Source organism: Triturus cristatus, chromosome 1_2 (genome assembly GCF_964204655.1).
Source record: "Triturus cristatus chromosome 1_2, aTriCri1.1, whole genome shotgun sequence".
Classification (NCBI taxonomy): Eukaryota; Metazoa; Chordata; class Amphibia; order Caudata; family Salamandridae; genus Triturus; species Triturus cristatus.
In genome coordinates, this window is record NC_140580.1 from 948,633,994 (window position 1) to 948,652,639 (window position 18,646).

Here is an 18,646-nt window from a genome sequence, read left to right on the forward strand (position 1 = left end):
AATCGCCCTACCTAGTGAGTCCGCGGTGTCCAAACCACACCGAATGGAGAACTTAGCCACATCTCTACCCTCAGCAACAGCTTGGGAAAGCACAGCGTGGACCTCCTCAGGACACCGAGGCGACACCTGCGCAACCGTATCCCACACCGCATGGAAATAGCGGCCTAATAAGCAAGCAGTGTTCACTGACCTCAGCCCCAAGCTGGCCGAAGAGAACAACCTCTTACCGAACTGCTCCTGCTTCTTAGAGTCCTTATCCGGCGGAGCTGTGGCAAAAGCACTCTGTGACGTCGAGGCTTGGATGACCATGCTCTTAGGCGTAGGATGAGTGGTCAGAAAAGCAGGGTCACCAGGCGCCGGATGGTGACATTCTTATCCAGAGGAGCCCCTGTGGCTGGCCGCGACCAAGTGCCCAACAAGACATCAGTGAGGGCGTCGTTAAAGGGGAGCAGGGGCTCTGATGAAGTGGACGCCGTCTGGAGCACCCTAGTCAGGAGGTTAGTTTTGAGGGCCATCGTACGGGGATGGAGGTTGAGGACCTCTGCTGCCCGACGGAGCACCATCGCGTAGGAGGCGCCCTCCTCCATGGTAGGCAGGGGAGAGGCAAACCACGGATCAGAAGAGACGTCAATGTCGCCGGCATCCTCCAAGTTGTCCACCCAGTCCTGCTCGGAGTCACACTGACAGGCAAGAGGGTCCTCGGACCTCTCCGAGTCGTCCTCCACCTCTGTTGCATGGGGAACAGGCTGCGGCGGCAGAGCTGGAGTTGGTGAAGGAAGATACGGCGTTGGAAACTGCACCCAATGCGGATCCCAGGTAGGAACGAAATGGTCCTGGAACCGGGGCAAGGGCAGGACAAACAGCACCCACTGCGGCGCCGGAGGAAGAGGAGCCGAGGGAGGCGCCGGAGCCGGCAGCGCTGGACCTTGTGGCGCCGGGGCCAACAGCGCAGGATCCTGTGGCGCCGAAGCTGGACCTGCCGGCAGCCCCACAGGATCCGGACACGGGACCGCGGGGCACGAAGGTGCAGCGGCGGGAACCCGAGGCTTAAAAAGGCAGTCCAAGGTAGCAAGAAATTCTTGCACCTGTTCGGGAGTCGCCGACGGACCCGGGTTAGGCGGATAAGCCGCGGGACTCCCAGGCTCAAAACAAGCCGCAGCGGCAGAACCCCTGTCCCCCTCGTCCGCATCCGAGGACCGACGGGGGGGACGTCGAAGAGCGAACTCGCTTCTTCGACTACTTTTTATGTCGACGCTTACCTGAATCCGTAGGCGAAGACTTGGAGCCCGAGGAGCGACGACTGCGGCCCCGCGATTGTTCTCGGGAACGGTCCCAGGACCTGGAACGGCCTCCAGCAACTTCCGGCGCCGCTCCCTCAAGGCCTCCGGGGCCATGGCCCGACAGTCCTGGGAGTCGTGGTCGGTCTCCAAGCAGTAGAGGCAAACATCGTGGGGGTCCGCCACCAACATATTTCGACGGCAAGCCCCACAAGACTTAAATCCAGGTATCCCTACGTGCACCAAGGAGAAAAAGGAGACAAAAGTCTGAAAAAAGGATAGTCAAAAAGTGACTAAGGTACGTGCTCTATCCGGATCTGCACTTGCTGGCGCGGAAAAAGAACGAACCGACGTCAGCGCGCATAGGTGGCGCCTAAGTAGTCTCCATGACTTCATTCGGCGCTTACGACGCCAGCGATGGACGCGAAGCCGCACAACGCCACCTACTGACGCGCAGGGGGTACTGCTACATAAACTTTCCGGATGGAGTCTGACGCCTGGGGATAGTCTAAGGTAAGGAATCTATCACTAACTTGTCTCTTTCAGATTTGCGGTGACAATCTGTCTTTGTCTTGTTGTAGATTTTTGGTAATTACTTGCCTTTGCTGTTCAAGATGATCGATAAAATCTGCAGCTGCCGGAACAAGAGGATATATTTATAGAGTGTCTGGAAGACTACAAAGGTGGAACCCTTGGAGGCATAAAATGTGAAACTTGGTGGCTGAATGGATTGCAATTTTATAAGTAAACTCTGCCAATTGTATATTATTACTCCAGTTACCTTGTATTGCCTTGCTGTAACAACACACATACTGTTCTAAGGTTTTGTTTTTTTCAGTTATTTCATTAGATTGTGGGTGATAACCACAAGAATACAATCATTCGTTTGCAAATGTTGTGCATAATGCCTTTCAGAATGTAAGTGTCTACTGAGAACGGCCGTCAGAAATGATATCTTTTAAGATGAAAAATATTTGCGATCAATACTTATGCCATTTCAGGTGCTGGAAGAATTTTTTTGAAAGTGGAAATATCTGCCATTTTAGAAAAGGCATCTACCATTATTTTTCAGTGATCCTTGAAAGGAAGCAAATCCACAATGAAGTCTTTTAAGATGGTAGGCCATAGATGGGTCAGAGCTTAAAATGGAAAGGTTTTCTAAGTCTTGCCTTAATCACAAAGTGAACAAGTCTGAACATATTCCAAACCATCTTGAGCCACATGTATCACACATTTTACCAGTCGCCAAAGGCCTGATTCGCAGAATCGGGCCGTTGGTCCACCAGGAAAATGCTTTCTGGCAAGTATGAACTCCAATTTACGATTTGGTAACACGTTATCAAATAGCAATTTGGAATTACGAATACATACTGATTCAGTATTAGGAAGGGGTATGTTTAGGACGTCCCTTCACAATACCGAATTGCATCTGTAGATAGGAATGTTTTGCGACCAAAATGCGGTCACAAAACGTTCGCATTTTACCACCTACTTAAAGTAGGTGGTAACCCATTCGCAAATGGGACGGGCCTCCAAAGGGAGCCTTTCCCCTTTGTGAACGTTCTTGAAAAATATTTCAGAGCAGGCAGTGGTCCCACGGACCACTGCCTGCTCTTGAAAGATGAATAAAACTTTTCATTTTTCTTTTTTAAACGCAAACCGTTTTCCTTTAAGGAAAACGGGCTGTATTTTTTAAAACATGAAACCTTTATTTAAAGACAATCACAGACAGGGTGGTCTGCTGACCCCAGCAGGCCACCATCCCTGTGATTTGAGCAATTCCTAACAGGTTTCAAATCACGACTTGCCTCATTAATATTAATGAGGTAGGTCGATTTGCGGCCCATTAGTAAACGTTAAATGAAACTCATGGAGTTTCATACATTCAAATAGCGATTAGCAGAGAAATGCAATTAGGTAATCTCTATTTAAAATAATGATACATGTGGCCCTGTGATTCAGTTTGGGCTACCATTGGCTCAAAGAACCAGGTCCAAGGTTGAATGTTAACAAGGGTGACCAGAGAGAGCAAAATCATGGACTATCTTAAAGTACTTCCCCTTGCAATTCCTTAATTAGATTATATAATATTTGCTACTGGAAAAGATTGCGATAACAAGACAAAGTAGCCATTCTTTTGACTTTTTGTGCTCTTCACGATTTAATTGTTCTTAAGGGCTTGACATGAAGATCTTCCTGGTAAATTCGATACTGCAGCTCCAAAGTAGGAGCAACATCTCTTTTTAGCCGCTCTGATTCATAAACATCGACACATAAAGGGACCAGATGCCCAGAGGATACGCTATCTTTGGGAGGAAAAACAAGGGGCTCAAAAATCTCTGCTGATGAATACTGTGCTCACGCTTGCCGAAGGACTTGGCATTGGAAAATCAGGACTGACTATCACAAGCTGAACTAGAGCACAAACCAAGATCTGGAACTGTAGCAATGAGGAACAGACTAAGAAACTTTAACTGTGCTGCGATGCAAAGGTGGACACTGCTCAGCTTCTTAAATTCACATACACTATAAATGATCAACTGGGACAGAAACTGCCTCTTCCATGATGGCCTGGGAAAGGGCCACTGAGGAAACATGGTCATCTTGAATTGGGCTCAATCACAGGAAGCGCCCTTGAGAAGATGTTTCTGACCAGTTGCCTTCCTAAATTTACCTTTAAAAAGGACTAAAGGCCAACTACCCAGATTTGTTGCTGAAACCATTCAAAACTGTCCAGCTGAGATAGAACCCTGCAGCACCAGCTGCAGAAGAACCAGCTAAATCGAGTATGTTCATTCCCACAGACCCAGCCACATGAGTTCCAGTAGGTTCATGTATCCTGGCATGCAAGAAAGAGACCACGCAGGAAAAGGATGGGGAAGGCTTGGAGACAACACAGGTACCAGATGTAAAGTAAGTCTGGTCTGCTTTGAGCAGCTCTGCACCAGTGAATGCGTAATACACAGAAAGACTGGGAGTCCAATCAAAGGTGTGGAGGAAGGACGGGGGTGTCAGGTGATTTTGGTCATGGACATACAGTAAAGTCCTTCTTTGCAATGGGTTGGTTGTGAGATTTCTACCATCTACAAGATATCTTGGCATTTTTTGCTGCTGCTCCTTCTGGAAGGTGAAATGTACCACCATATATATTATTTGGGAGCTGGTAGTGGTGTTTGTACGGATATTGACTATCTTGGAATGAAATACAGGGGTAATGCCACAAGACAGTATGTGAGATAAAACCCGATTATGGTTGTGTGTATATATGTGAGGGGGAGCAGCTGGGAACCCATTTACATTACTGCCCGTCTTCCTCCGAAATAGATTAGGTGGTGGGATGTCTCGGTTGGCGCCATACAACAACAAAATAAGCCTCTTGGCCAGGTATAGATGCTCCTGGGAGGGCGGCTATGCCAGAGATAAAATTAAAACAGCACCACTGTGAGATGAAAAGGTTACTAAACTTCAACACCAGTTTTCTATCAAAGGCATCTTCATTACACACATCAACATTATTTTTTTTAATTACAAAACATTGAACTATAACAGTGACCTCGTCACCCATCCCCTCACTTTAAGGCAGTCAAGCGCCACTGAGGTGATAGTGTGATTCACTTTGACAGTGGGTCTCCGTTTATTTTGATGATCTTGGCTTCCAAAGAGTGTGAGAGTAGCACAGCAACAGGTATGTGGCATCATAAGAAAACAATGTATTTCCTATAAACTCCATAGGAATTATGCCAGAAGGGGAGGAGGAAGAGAGCCCTTCATCAGCACCCGTAAACCCAGGAGCCTGTAACACCAGGTACTGTACTGACAGATGAGCGGCCAGAAATGTCTGGTTGTCTGAAGTGGACAACGAGCAATCTCGTGGTGGTCGGTCTTCACAGAAGCTGGTCTGCTTCAAACTGACATGAGAGGCTAACAAATGTTAGTATTTATCTCTGCCAAGAGTAAAGGCAATTTCTGGACCACAGACACCTTGCCCAAGACCACCAAGTCCTCTGAAGGGAGTGCTTAGGGGCATCAGGACTAACCTATCATAATCTGTGAAGTCATTGAGCTTCTGAAACCCCAACAGAGCAACCTTATTTGATTTAACATTTGAACATGAACTCCCTTGACCAAGCCTAAAGCAATACTTTTGGGAGGCTCATAAGAAAACTATTCCAAATAACGTGAAAACTGGGCTACAGAGGTTCAATATACTGCATCCAGTATCGGTGCTAACATCAAAGTAGACAGAGAGGGCTTTGGCAGCAAAATATCAGCCACTAACCTGTCCAAATTACTGGAGGGGTCAAATGGTGACCAGGAAGAAACAGCGGGCAGAGGCCTGGTCCAAGGACCTGTATGCATCTTAGGATCCAAAGGCGTGATGAAGGGCAACGCATAGCGACCAACGCCTAGGTGAAAGCGGCCTCCTCAATGTGGTCAGCTACAGGGGCCAGAAAGTCTGAGTGGAGCTGGAAAAGAGCTTTGTCCAAACATCGGGCTCATGTTCACCAATGTAGAACAAGTTACAGTTCTGAAGAATAATACAAAGGAGTAGGGGAACGGATCCACTGACTTGAAGCTCCGTTGCGTGATCAGAACCGACACTGAGATGCAGACAAGTTCTCTAGAGAGTATTTCCTGAATGTGGAACAAGAAGACTTACTTGGGCATGCGGCCGCATCACCGTACCGATCACAGTAACAGAATCATCAGAAGCACCAATGCTCGCAGTGACCTCCACATGCATAGCAAGATCCCGCTCGGTTCTTGGCAGACACCTAAGGCAAACAGTCATGCATACCTGGGCCTAGAGGGACATAAGGAGTTCAGACCTCGTGAACAGCTGTTGCAATAAAATTAAAGAAGTCTTACTGGAAGAGCAAACTGACCTTCTTTAGGGGCATCATCCTTAAACCACTGCAGAACAATCTATTTGAAGACATTCGAAATGGAAAGCAACTTAGAATCTATATCAAGAACTTGGGAGGGAAACAGACCATACATCAGCATGCCAAGGGCACCTCTGTGATGTGACATCTGGGGAGGTATCCAATTTGATTTGGAAATGTGGCATAAATTACTGGCGGAGAGGAGCCATTTCATCTTGCCCATACACAGTTTGGTGCCTAGGGGGATTCAGGAGAGAAAAACCTGCAGGTGTAAGACCATATATTGATTTACCCCAGTTATTATGCCGAAAAACTGAGAGTTAACCTAGAAAAGATTCAAAGAAAAGGGGGCAGCCTTTATCACCTTGTAATACATAATAAGAAATGTTAACTCTAGCTTTAGAACACATTTATTAGTATAACTTGAAAACCTTTTAAAGCAGACTAAAAGAAGATTCGCTAGTTCACTGCTGAACACCAGAAACCTGTTTCATTTGTTAAGCCGTAGGAAAAAACCTCACAGCGTTAGGCAATCTGGTCTTATGAATGATAGTGGAGAAAGACACCTTTACCGGAAACAAGAAAGGTTATAGGTTTCTTACAAGTGTCCCCTTATTTTCAATGTATTTGCTATTAACCGCCTTGTCTTTCTTACAATAAGAATGAGAAAAAATATCCTTTGATTTTATGATCCAAATAATATTCAGAAATCTGCACTAGGGAAACCACTATTCGGAACAAATAAGCCTCAACGTTTTCAAAATACCACTGAAGAATATAAAAGAAAAGTAGAAGAATCTAACAAGCAAATATCTTTTTCAGAAAAACAACTTGAAATGAGCACAAGGGCAAAATGACTTGAGCCCACTGTAGCCCTGGAGCTATGCAAACGTCCTGAAAGAAAGCAACCAATGCTTAACAACACAGTTTTGTTATTGCTTCATAAAACTGCACTTGTGGATCCGATGAAGCTATCAGACTGCGTTAAGAGATGGACTCCTTAGAATTCCAAAATAGAGCAACCCATCCATCTATTCCCCTTAAATATCTTAGAGTGCAATGCTTATTAGGGCACATGATGAACAAAAGAGTAAGTCGCCTGGAAGTGACACACTAACCATATTAAACAAGAAGCACAGCATTCATATAGAGAGTAGCTAGGAGAAAAAGAGCAGAATCAAGTTTTCGGACCAGCAAAGAGCCACGGAAAAAAGAAACAGCCTTCAGTGGCTTAGCTAAGCATTACCTTCAGAATTTGTTCTTCTCCAGAAAGCATCAATTTAAAAACAAGCATTTGCAATGCAATAGGTCTCACATTTACACGGGTTTAAGCAATTAGCATTGTAAATGACAATGCCTTTTATTTATGTTTTGAAAACCAAAACATAAATAAAGGGCATTGTCATTTACAATGCCAATAGCTCAAACTGCATAAATGTGACACCTATTGCACTGCAAATGCTTGTTCAAACCTTAGGGTCGATCGTCATAGCAGTTGGGCCTGTGAGCTGGAGAAGCCCAATGACCAATTAACACCAGCACTCACACCGCACACAGTTTAGAGGTTCATGAAATCACCCCCACCCACCCTTCCGACAAACCAAGTGTGACGAGCGAGCACCCGAGAGCAGTGGGAGGTACATCGCTCAGGTCTTATGAGAAATGCACCTGGGCAGCCACCACCCGGGTGCAGCCTCATGCTGGAGACGGAAGCCGATGAGGCGGGCACCCTGCGGAACACAGCAGAGAGGGCTGTAGCACTGCAAAACTGCACAAAAACTGCTAACATATACACACGCCCGCATGACTTTTTGTGAAATCACTGCACCGACTTCCTGCAGAGTGTGACGAAATCAGTAATAAGATCACTGCCCCGGGGTGATCAGATGTTATGCTGTTCACCACCAAGTGATGAATCACTGCCCCCCTCCCCCACACACACACACACCCCCCTCAGTCACAACAGCAGGCGGTAAACAGCTCTTCTTCAATCCTATCAGGCACTTTACTCCTTCAGTCCAGCAGTATGTTCAACGTGGAATATACAATTGTATTTATATAGCGCTTACTACCCCGTCGAAGCGGTTTTCGGCTAGTAGTAAAGGATTAGAGGCAATTTCTCTGTTAAAGTGCGTGCATTTAATTCCAGCCACATCTGCAATTGTGTCTAACTGGCCTCTAAAGTCATCCTTGACGCCAAATGCACTTGCAAGTTTGGTCTTTCAAACTACAAAATACCCGAAACCCTTGCGGCTCCACACAGAAACCAGCCCCGGAAGGACTTATCGTGTGTATCATATTTCATTACAGCCCGGGTCACTGAATAATGGACAGGAACACGTGATGTTTCGGCAGTAAACCTGCCACGCATGTACCTTGGAAAAAGGCGCACGGGTTCATCCATGTATCAACTTAGGACAGCGAAAACAGGTGCGCCTAAAATGCAGACTCTATCAGGAGATTTAAGAACACCAGAGACACCACAGAAGTCACGGAGAACAAGCGCCGTGCGCCCTGAAGTTACAGTGCCCCGACAGGTCGTGACGCAGCATTTTTTCTTAAACTTAAAAAAAAATGTGCAACGCGAACATCTACTGCTCCCGAAAAACTGCAGTCATGATGGGTTTGGCCTAGTCCTTTGCTTTTTACAAGTTGTACAGCATATATAATTTAAAAAACAACGCGGCACATGTAGCATCTGTAACAAACGGTACAGAGAATCTAAGCAAGGAGGTGGCTCAACATATAACGCTGCCGACTTTGGAGCTGGAGAACAGGGTTCGAGCCTCGGGTGGGCGTATCACGTAATCACATATAAAAAAACTGAGATCTCAGAGGGGAGTGGGGAAAGACATAAAATAAGAGGAGGGGGGTCACAAAGAGTGCATTACCACTGCATCACATGGCTCCTTTGCCAAAGAGCGCACAACGAAGGACTCCTCTGCAGTTCGTTGCCATAGTGCTAATACAAGGAAAAAGTGCTTAGCGGCTAATTAACAGACAGTGTCACGCCGAGAGTTAAAGATCCAGTCCGATCGGCCGGGCCAAAAGACAGGGCGGTAACATGGAGGGACTAAAAAGCCTCACTGACAAAGGAAAACCAGGGTTTTAGCATGCACGTTGACGCAAGCCAATGGAATGAAGGGGCGGAGCCTAGACCACTTCTGAAATTGGCTTGATTACAAGAAGCCTCGCAGAGCGAGCAACGCATGCGCGCTGCAACGGTAGGCTTGACCTAAAAAACGGAAAGAAAACTCTACAAGGATAAATCGCAATAATGAAGACAGACGTTTAAAACTTTGAGGGAAGCAAGCAATTATCACTAGAATTATTTTTTACACGGAAATTAAAGTAAAAAAAGCGCCCGCCAGTGTCTGAGCATTTTCATTATTTGGCAGTGCAGCTTCCATCTATATGGGTTTGCACACATCTGTGGAGACATTTTAATGTTTATGAATTTGAATGAAGGTCCCATGATGGAAAAATAAATAAAAGTCTCCTACATGGCAGCAATGACGACTACTGGGGAAGTAAAATAATAAATGGTCGGCGGATGGTGCAGAGGTATCACTTAGGTACTGAACTTAACATTTAGTTCCGATTGGTTAAATGACAGTGTGATGCATACAATAAGTGCACTGTGAGACTAGCCAATGAACTTGCATGTTTTGCAAAGTGAATTTATAGAACGGTTTAAAACAGGGAAAACGTTCACGGTGACAAGTAACCAAAATCACAACTATTTAAAATAATAGGTACATTCCCCAAGTAGTGAAATTTTACCTCTTTTAGTGCAGTTTCTTGCTGATGCCTGGCCAATGTAACCTTCTTTACATAACTCACAATTACGACCAGTAGTATTGTTAGAGCAGTTCAAGCAAGCACCGGTTGCTGGGTCACAGATGCTTGGCGTTGTTAACGAGTTTACATTTCCATTACAGTCACACTTCATGCAGACTGTGTCACGCATATAATATCCATGATCACACTTTTCGCAGTGTGGACCGACATATCCTGTTTTGCACTGATCACATATAACTGCATCATATTCTGGAAAGGAACAGCAAAAAATACACGCAGTGAACCAACTAAAAACACATACACAGGCTGCTTTTCTGATTACAGCGTAACCTCAAAACAAATCTGAGCATATAGCAAATACATATTTAAACTGGCATTTAATTGTGATTTCTCAGATAGAAGATTGAAAACTGCAATTATTTCAAAAGGATGATTACATTGATCAATGGAAATATCAATACTCAAGGCAGAAAAAACGTACGAGCTGGGTCGGTCGCAGAATATAGGGCAAGCAGCAACGTAAATCAGGCAGACCACAAAGTAAAATTACTTATGTAATTGATTGATATTCTGGACTCAATTCAATAGAACAAAGAGAAACACAATATACTAATAAACACTGGCAAATTAAACAGGTCTGCTTTTTTGTAAGTGAAATTACAATTTCAACTGATACACAAATGGACTGAGTACCTTGGTGAACGGACGAATGACTGCATAGGCATGCGAGTGTATGGATGGATGACAATGCATGCATGGGTGAGTACATTGGCAAGTGCATGGATGATTAAACTGGCTGAATCAATTAGTAAATAACTTCATGTCGGAGAGCATGAATTAAAGAATAAGCTATTCATCCAACTACATCAATGCATTCCACAACCAGTGATACACTAACATTCATCTCTACATCTACCCACACACCAACCATAAACACACACCCCAAACCGCCCACTCAAGCTTTCTTTTATACACCTACTCATACTTTCATCTAGTCAACTATCTAGCCACTCTTACCTATGAACGGCTCATCCAACCAAATTACTACCCTTCCATTTGTATGTGAAAGTGTGCCTGTAATCAAGAACTCTGCAACAGTTTGTGTGCTTGCAAGTATGTTGTCTGATTTTATTTGGGCCTTTAACTGTAGCACATAGTATGTGTAAGCATGCTTTGTGTCCATGGGTACCTATTTTCAAAAACTCTTTTATTGGGGTTTCAAACCTAACATACACACATCTTAAAGGTGCCAAGTCCACAAGGAAACGCAATGTAGATTATTCTACTGGAAATAATTAAAGAAGAAAGGTACCCCCTAAACACACTATTTAAGGTCTGGGACACAGGAGGAAACAAACCAATGAAATGTGATGCGGGTCCCACTAGCCCTGTATTACTTCATAAAGGGCTAGATAGAGCTCACAAGGCTGGCCACAAGAGAATTACAACTAAATTCAAACATGTACTCATATCCGCATCATTCGCTTACTTCTTTATTGTAATACACATTTTTAACTTTTTTCCTTACGAATGTTAACATTTTCAGTTGAATTATACACTATACATGATATAAACACATTTAATTTTAATATACAACACAGTGCATAATCCTATCCCGTATGCAATAGTAATACAATGACCAATTTTTGTCACTTCTTGTTAAAAAAAAAAATCCTGAATGTTCAAACAGATGCCTTTAGACTAATAAGAAAAAAGAAGACAAATCTATTGACAAACAACTCTTCAAATGAACATACCTCAATATTATGCTGGTTTAATACCCCCATTCACATACACCCACTCTCTCCTTTCACACATTCATTCACTCACTCTAAACATTCATACCCATCCCAACCACTGACTACAATTACACGCAACAAACGGGAAAGTGACTTATATCAGCCATTGTTGTGTTGTAGGTCGAGATGTCGTGTTTATATCATGTATAGTGTATAATCAAATTGAAATATGTAAAATTTATAAGGTAAAATAAGTTCCACAATAAGTATTACAATGAAAAGAATAAGCACATTATCCCGGGATATAATGAGTACACGTTTGAATTTAGTAGTAATTCTCGTGTGGCCAGCACTGTGAGCTCTATGTACCACTTTATGAAGTAATACAGGTCTAGTGGGACCCCACATCAAATTTCATTTTTAGGTCTCGCCTAGCGAAAGCAGTGCATGCGCGGCTCTCGCTATTGAGAGTACCTTTTGGAATCGATTCTGCGGAGGGCTTGCATGCACGCGTCTGCATGGACAAACATGGCTGCTCTTGCCATTTGTCCATAGCAGACAGCATGCGCGTGTCCGTCGGACTGTGGACAGCCCGACACCATCTTGCAATGCTTTCGTTTTCATAGCACTGAAAATGCCGCTTCCGGGACGTAGCTTGTTATAAAACTTCCAGCTTGTATGTTTTTTCATCACGAGCCACTAGGTGGCCCCCTGCACAAACAGTGTTTAAGAATGTAAAAAATAGCATCCAAGTGAAGTCCATGAGTCATCGCGCTTTAAACAAAAGATTCTCGTCACAACACATTTTTGACGTGGGTAGGTGGGAATGGCTGCATGCGGCTACATCAACATGGCAAGCTGTAAAACCGTGTTACAGGTGAATAACATGATGAGGAAACATGACTGTTATAGATTGACATGCTTTCATTGCGTCACATGTAGTAAAACTTCGATCTTTATATACTTTCCTTCTTCTGCAACCCTGTGATAGCATCTGAAGCGCTTTAAAAAGTCACAGCTGAGGCCATGAGGGTATTGGCGACCAATTCTTAATACGAATTAGCAGAACATCGCATTGTGCATCAGAGAGTGCTTTAAAGCACAGCAAAACGGGCTAGGTCACCCAGGGGCTAAACATCAATAGTAAAGCCAATGGTGGAGGTGGTTGAATCCTGCCAGAATCGGCGGCCGGAAGCTAGCCCTGCAGAGATCGGACAGTAATTGGCAAAAACTGGTTTAGATTTTTCACACCCTATTGCCCTTGACTATGTAACATCCGAGATCCATTTTCGTATCGATGATTTCAACGAGAAAGGAACGCTATATGGCAATCAAACATGACGTCGAGAAGAAAAATTCAGTGGGTTCTTAAAATAACTTTTCCCCTAAGGAGTAACATTTAACGTCTATTAGAGCCCATATCTCACTATTCGCAAATCGATGGTATCTGGGAAAGATCTTTTCCTGGTGTCTCAAAATGGATTTGTGTGTGAGCTTATACAGAAGACCCACACTTAGGGTGACCAGATTCTTAAAACAAGCATTGGCATAGCCAATAGGTCTCGCCTTTGGGACCTTATAAGTGTTTAGTTATCCAGCACAATATCCTTGGTGCAACAACATAAAGTGCTGCATGTCTAAACACTTATAAGGTCCCAAAGGCGAGACCTATTGACTATGCCAATGCTTGTTTATTCTACTGACAACACAGCCCGCTGTGAGACAAGGTGAACATATCACAATTTGCCGGTAAAATTAGCAAACCGTAATCTTCCTTGTTGAAGGGTACAATGACATGCGGGGGGAATAAAGAGTTTCAAGGGTGTAAATCAGTGCTCGAGAACATGCTTTCCACAGTTCAAGATCACCCTGTGCTTGATCATCGGTCCGAACTAGTTACATTTGGATTTCCTCTGCTGTTGTCCATTTTGTCACATCCTGTATCCAGCTGCGGACATCTGGGATTTTTGTGCTCAGCCAATTAATGGCTAATTGGCGCTTCACCAGCAGGAGTATGCGCTGTAAAAATCATTTTGATTTTGTATTTACTTTTAATGGCATCAATTCCCAGCACACTTGCAAAGTCAACGGCAGTTAATGACGCATGATCAGTCTATCTACCCACGACCTCCACCTAGAATTTAGCAATTTTGGGTCAATCCCATACCAGATGACAGTAAGAAGCCTCCTGAGCTCCACATCTGGGGTAGTGACTTGAGGCATCAAGGTTTAAGCGGTGCAGCATTGCATGAGTCATGTACGTCTGGTGTACAAAATTCAAATGGAGTAAATACAGACTAATTGTAATCTAGCATTACTAGAAACCTCTTATCAACATTAGTGTCTGTTTCCAAAGTGCATTCATGCCTCTTTTGACCCGCAACAAGTGGCGGCTGGAGACATTTTAAAGTGGTGAACCTTAAACATTTCTTGATGAGGGTCCTATGGTGAGTGAGCCTGACCATTATAATGCGGGTTCGGTGGGACGGTCCCCAGAAGAATTTTTTTTAAAGAAATGGCAAATGGTGCACTTTCAAGCAATTTTGAGAAAGCAAGAAGCTTAAAAAGGCAATTGTTAAAGTGCAATTATATCATCACTAAAGAGATTTCATATGATAATGATGTAGATAGCTGCTTATTCAGTAGGACCCCAGTTCACCTCCCTGGTTATTGGGACAACCTCTTGCACGATCATGCTCCATACATCTAAGACATAAAGAATGCATATCATTTAGAGTAAATGTGGTCATGTGATGGAGTCAGGCTGACCATTCAGCACCCAGTGTATGAAGCCCTTTTTTTGGGTCTTGCCTGACCCAGCCCTCCGCTGGTCTGGCGAGACTTTAAGTAAGGGCTTCAAAAAAATGCTACCGCCGGCTACAGCTTGCAGTGCATGTGCGCGGGCGCTTGAGCAGAGGCGCCATATGGCGCGATTACTGCTGCGTGCGCACCACTCGCGCACATGCACTGCAAGCTGTGGCCGGCGGTAGCATTTTTCTGGCGACTCCAGGACTCGCTTAGTTCTCGGTGACCCCGAACATGCCTCCTCCAGACTCAGCCGATGTCTGCGGGGGGAGACACTCCCCGTGGACCCCCTCTGACCAAGTGTAAGCCGCTACTGCAACTCGATGCCGCCGCCAAATGTCCTCCCTTGGCCGGCCATGATCACTACAGGCCACCGGATTTTGGAGTGGCGTCACTGCACACCGTTATCACTCCCATTGGATATGGCGGGTCCCAGCAGGTAACATATGCAACGGGAGGTGGCAAGGGATTGAGGTTTTAGTAGTTCGGCAGGCTTATGTCAGATAGTGTTCAGGGCTACACCGGAGCTTGGCTAAGGCGCGCCTGTTATGTTGGACAGCTAGGCCACGCCCCCAGGGATGTTCCTTCTTAAACCTTTATTAAGTAAAGTGCACGCAGTATATTAGCCAGATTGAAGGAGAACATTGCATAAATCTATGCGATTAAATATAAGAACCCATTCAAGATGGAGTGGTGTTCTTGTATAATGCATCAGAATAATATCTTCGCAGTCTTGTGTGCTTGTAAAGCCTCCGTTGCCCAACTTCATACCTTCTCCCATGATTAGTCTTGTAGCGTCATTACCGTGCAGAAACCAGTATTTATTTTTGTACGTGTTTTTTTTTTTTTACTCGACAGGCTTCTCATTGGTCGTCTGCTCACATGCATTGCATTTTCTGCAGAAACGCTCGCGCTTCGGTCAGACAACCGTGCTTTGCTGCTGATTGCGGTTTAAGAGAAGGAACGAAGGGTCAGATTTGAGGCGGGCATCTTTCTCAGGCGAAATCACCACCTTTAACGACGCCGTAAAATCTTCCAGCCAAGGCGAGGGGTGAAAGGTCGTTTACAGCGTGTGGTAGCAGGCCAGGCACCTTCCTCCGCAGACGCCGTTAATATAGGAATACCCGCAGAGGGTGGGGTGGCCATTAATGTTCAATGCAATGTGGAGCAAGTAACTAGCTGAGGTATATCTCAATTCAGTGTAAAGGCAATGGAAGGACCGGTGTGTCAGGCTGTCGCCGCTGGCGGCGGCTGCAGGTTTTAAACCAGGTTAGTCAGTCGCAGTTCTCTGAAGCAGTAATATGCCTTTTCTGACGTGAATAGCTCGACAAGGGCTTGTTAGTTGACGCCCCTGAATGGGCACCCAGTACGATTATCTTACCCTTTTTTTTTTTTTTTTTAAACTCTTTTTTATTAACATTTCCATCTTCTTTCCAAGATTTTATTTTTTTAAATCTCTGTAAGGTTGTGTCTGTGAGGACCTGGTTCTCTGGACACTAAGCAATTAACTATATGCAAGTATCATAATCTGGTGAACTATTCACAGATGACCGTGCACTCTCGTGTCTCTGGTGCAAACATACTGATATTTTCACATAGTGCATTTGTTAGACTTGTTCCTCAGAATTTGAATAAATGAAAAACATTCCAAAAAAACAATCAGTAAATGCATCACTATGCAGATCAATAAAATCGATGTGCATTTTCTGTTTGCTACTGACGGGGTGGGTCAGTGCCTAAGAGGTGGATGGCAATCAGCCAACGAAACAAAGGGAATAGTCAGTAAGACAAGGCAAGCCAGAGTGAAACACGTGAACTGCACGAGTCCAAATGCTCAGGATGTGGCTAGAAAGATAAGGCAATTGATTTCTTGGAATCAATACTACACCATATTGAAAATGTAAGTAGTAACGGATTACATTTGAAACCTGTCCTACAGCAGACTATAGTGAGTCTGATAGCAGCGGTACGTACTTATGAGCCGTCACATCCGGTACTATTAGAGGGAACTCTTGAGCCCATTCATCGTTTAGGAGCCATTGATGCAGAGACTACCTTTTAAAGGAGAACATCCTCAACGAGAAATTAAAGGGACGCATTCATTTATTTGTTACATCTGCATAGACAATATAAAGCAAGGGATGTATACTGCAAACGTTGCCTTGGATTCCCCCTGGTAAGCACTTGATCTGATTCTGGTTGCTGACACTGCAGTGGGCCTCTTAAGCTGCCACTAAAAGGTCATTAGGAGGGGTGGACACCAGGTAAGGCATTACTGGTGAGATGCAAGGTGTCGTTTAGAGTTGTTGGCGGTGTAAAATTCCCCAGCTTTAAGGGAGAAATGCTCTACCCACCATTGAAGCACTCTAATCCGTTCTGGAATCTGCCTGCAGAAATACCTTTGTCATAGGGCTAACGTAACATGTACATCTGTAAAGTGCTCGTTTACCGTGATGGATAACTTGGCACTGAAATAACAGATGCTTATTGTTACCCAAGTCAATGATAGTCAATTTAGCAAGCTTGAAGGATCAACGGCTGAGTGAACCTGTTCAGATTCAACCCTTTACCAATTCAAATACAACAGGGCAACCTACTAACCAACCAGGAACTTGTTTAATAGGATACAAACGGAAATAATTGATCCAAATGAGAAAACTATGATTTAGATTGTCAGAAAAGCAGTCTCTATAATATCACCTCATGCACTGCTGCTTCAAGTTGTATATAGTAGCGCACCCCAATCACTTTATTTTAGCGTAATCTGTACTTTTATGCAACCATTGACATTTTAATCCGACCTGTTGCTTCTCTCAAATATATCTTTCTTTGGAGTAAAAAATGCAGTCTAATATCCTCATGCCTTAGCATTCATTGATACTGCACAGATTGCTTTCTGACAATTTAAACCACATTTATCTTATTTGGAACAATAGTTTCTGCTTGTATCAGATTCAAACCTGTGGCTATGAGGTCAAACACAGATCCCTGCAGTGGATGCATTAGTCCACCGAGCTAAGATTGCATTGGTCATTTCAATCGTCACTGGTGTCTTCTGTGCTGGAGATCCATTTTCCAACTAAAAAATGTGCTCTTCCTCGAGAAATTGGAGGTTTTTCTGTGATCTAACCCATCATCAGCAAGTAGTTGCTCGTTTCCTCCCCCAGACCCAGCATTCTGACTGCATCAGGTGCTATGCATTTACAATTACAACCCAGTTATTCAGCAGACAAACTACTTTTTGTATTATATCCCAGTACCACAAAGAATTTCGATCCAATATCATTTAGTTTTAAGGCTTTACAAATTGCAGGCGTCGTAGAACAAGCATTGGCATAGCCAATAGTTCTCGCCTTGGGGACCTTATAAGTGTTTAGCCATGCAACGGTTGATGTTGTTGCAACAAGGATATTGTGCTGCATAACTATATACTTATAAGGTCCCAAAAGTGAGACCTATTGGCTATGCCAATGCTTGTTTTCATTAGTGCACTCAACAGTGCTGTAGTGCTTACGCCAAGCCCAATTCAGCACTCCTGTATCAGGACAGTTTGGTTTAAGGAATTGGTTAAAAGTCCAGATCCACATGGGATGTATTTGCATTGCTGCCCTATCTGTAGAGTGATAAATAAATGAACACCTTAATGATCTGCTCTCAGGCGCCTTGTTCTTCTCGAACATTAAAGGGAGATATATGGTAATCAAAGGCAGCTGCCTCCACGGAATAAAAACGTTTCAGGCAGCAAAATATACACAAATCTGCTAGTTAAGGCCCTGTTAAAAGTGAGGGGCCTCACTGGATGAAGTTTTTGCTCAATGTCAGCATTGAAGGCAGACAAACTCCTAATGTTGCTTTTCCTTTTGGAGACCAGATTTTCAAATGACAGCAAGGGTGTCTGAATACCTTAAAGAGGGCTGGTCGAAAGAAAGAGGAGTCAATGCACAGGACTGACAGAACAAAGGGAGCTCTTATCTTAAGTACCGACCAATGTTGTAGAACCAGGGCACTAGCAGGCTCCAGCCAGCCTCTACTATGGATTTTAAAACTTTTTAATGCTTGCAAATGCTCTCAACAATGTATCTATGAAGCGTGTTTATTTAAAAAAATATTTAATTTATTGATACGAAAAGCAATTGGC

General features: G+C 44.1%; 1 protein-coding gene across 1 annotated transcript in view; it reads right to left on the reverse strand.

Moving 5' to 3' along the window:
- The window catches only part of MEGF9 (multiple EGF like domains 9), a 240,806-nt gene that overhangs the window by 12,832 nt on the left and 209,328 nt on the right, over positions 1-18,646 (reverse strand). The window contains exon 5 of the mRNA XM_085609973.1: positions 9,947-10,213. Coding sequence (XP_085466099.1) covers positions 9,947-10,213 — 267 coding nt within the window. The remainder of the gene's footprint in view (positions 1-9,946; positions 10,214-18,646) is intronic.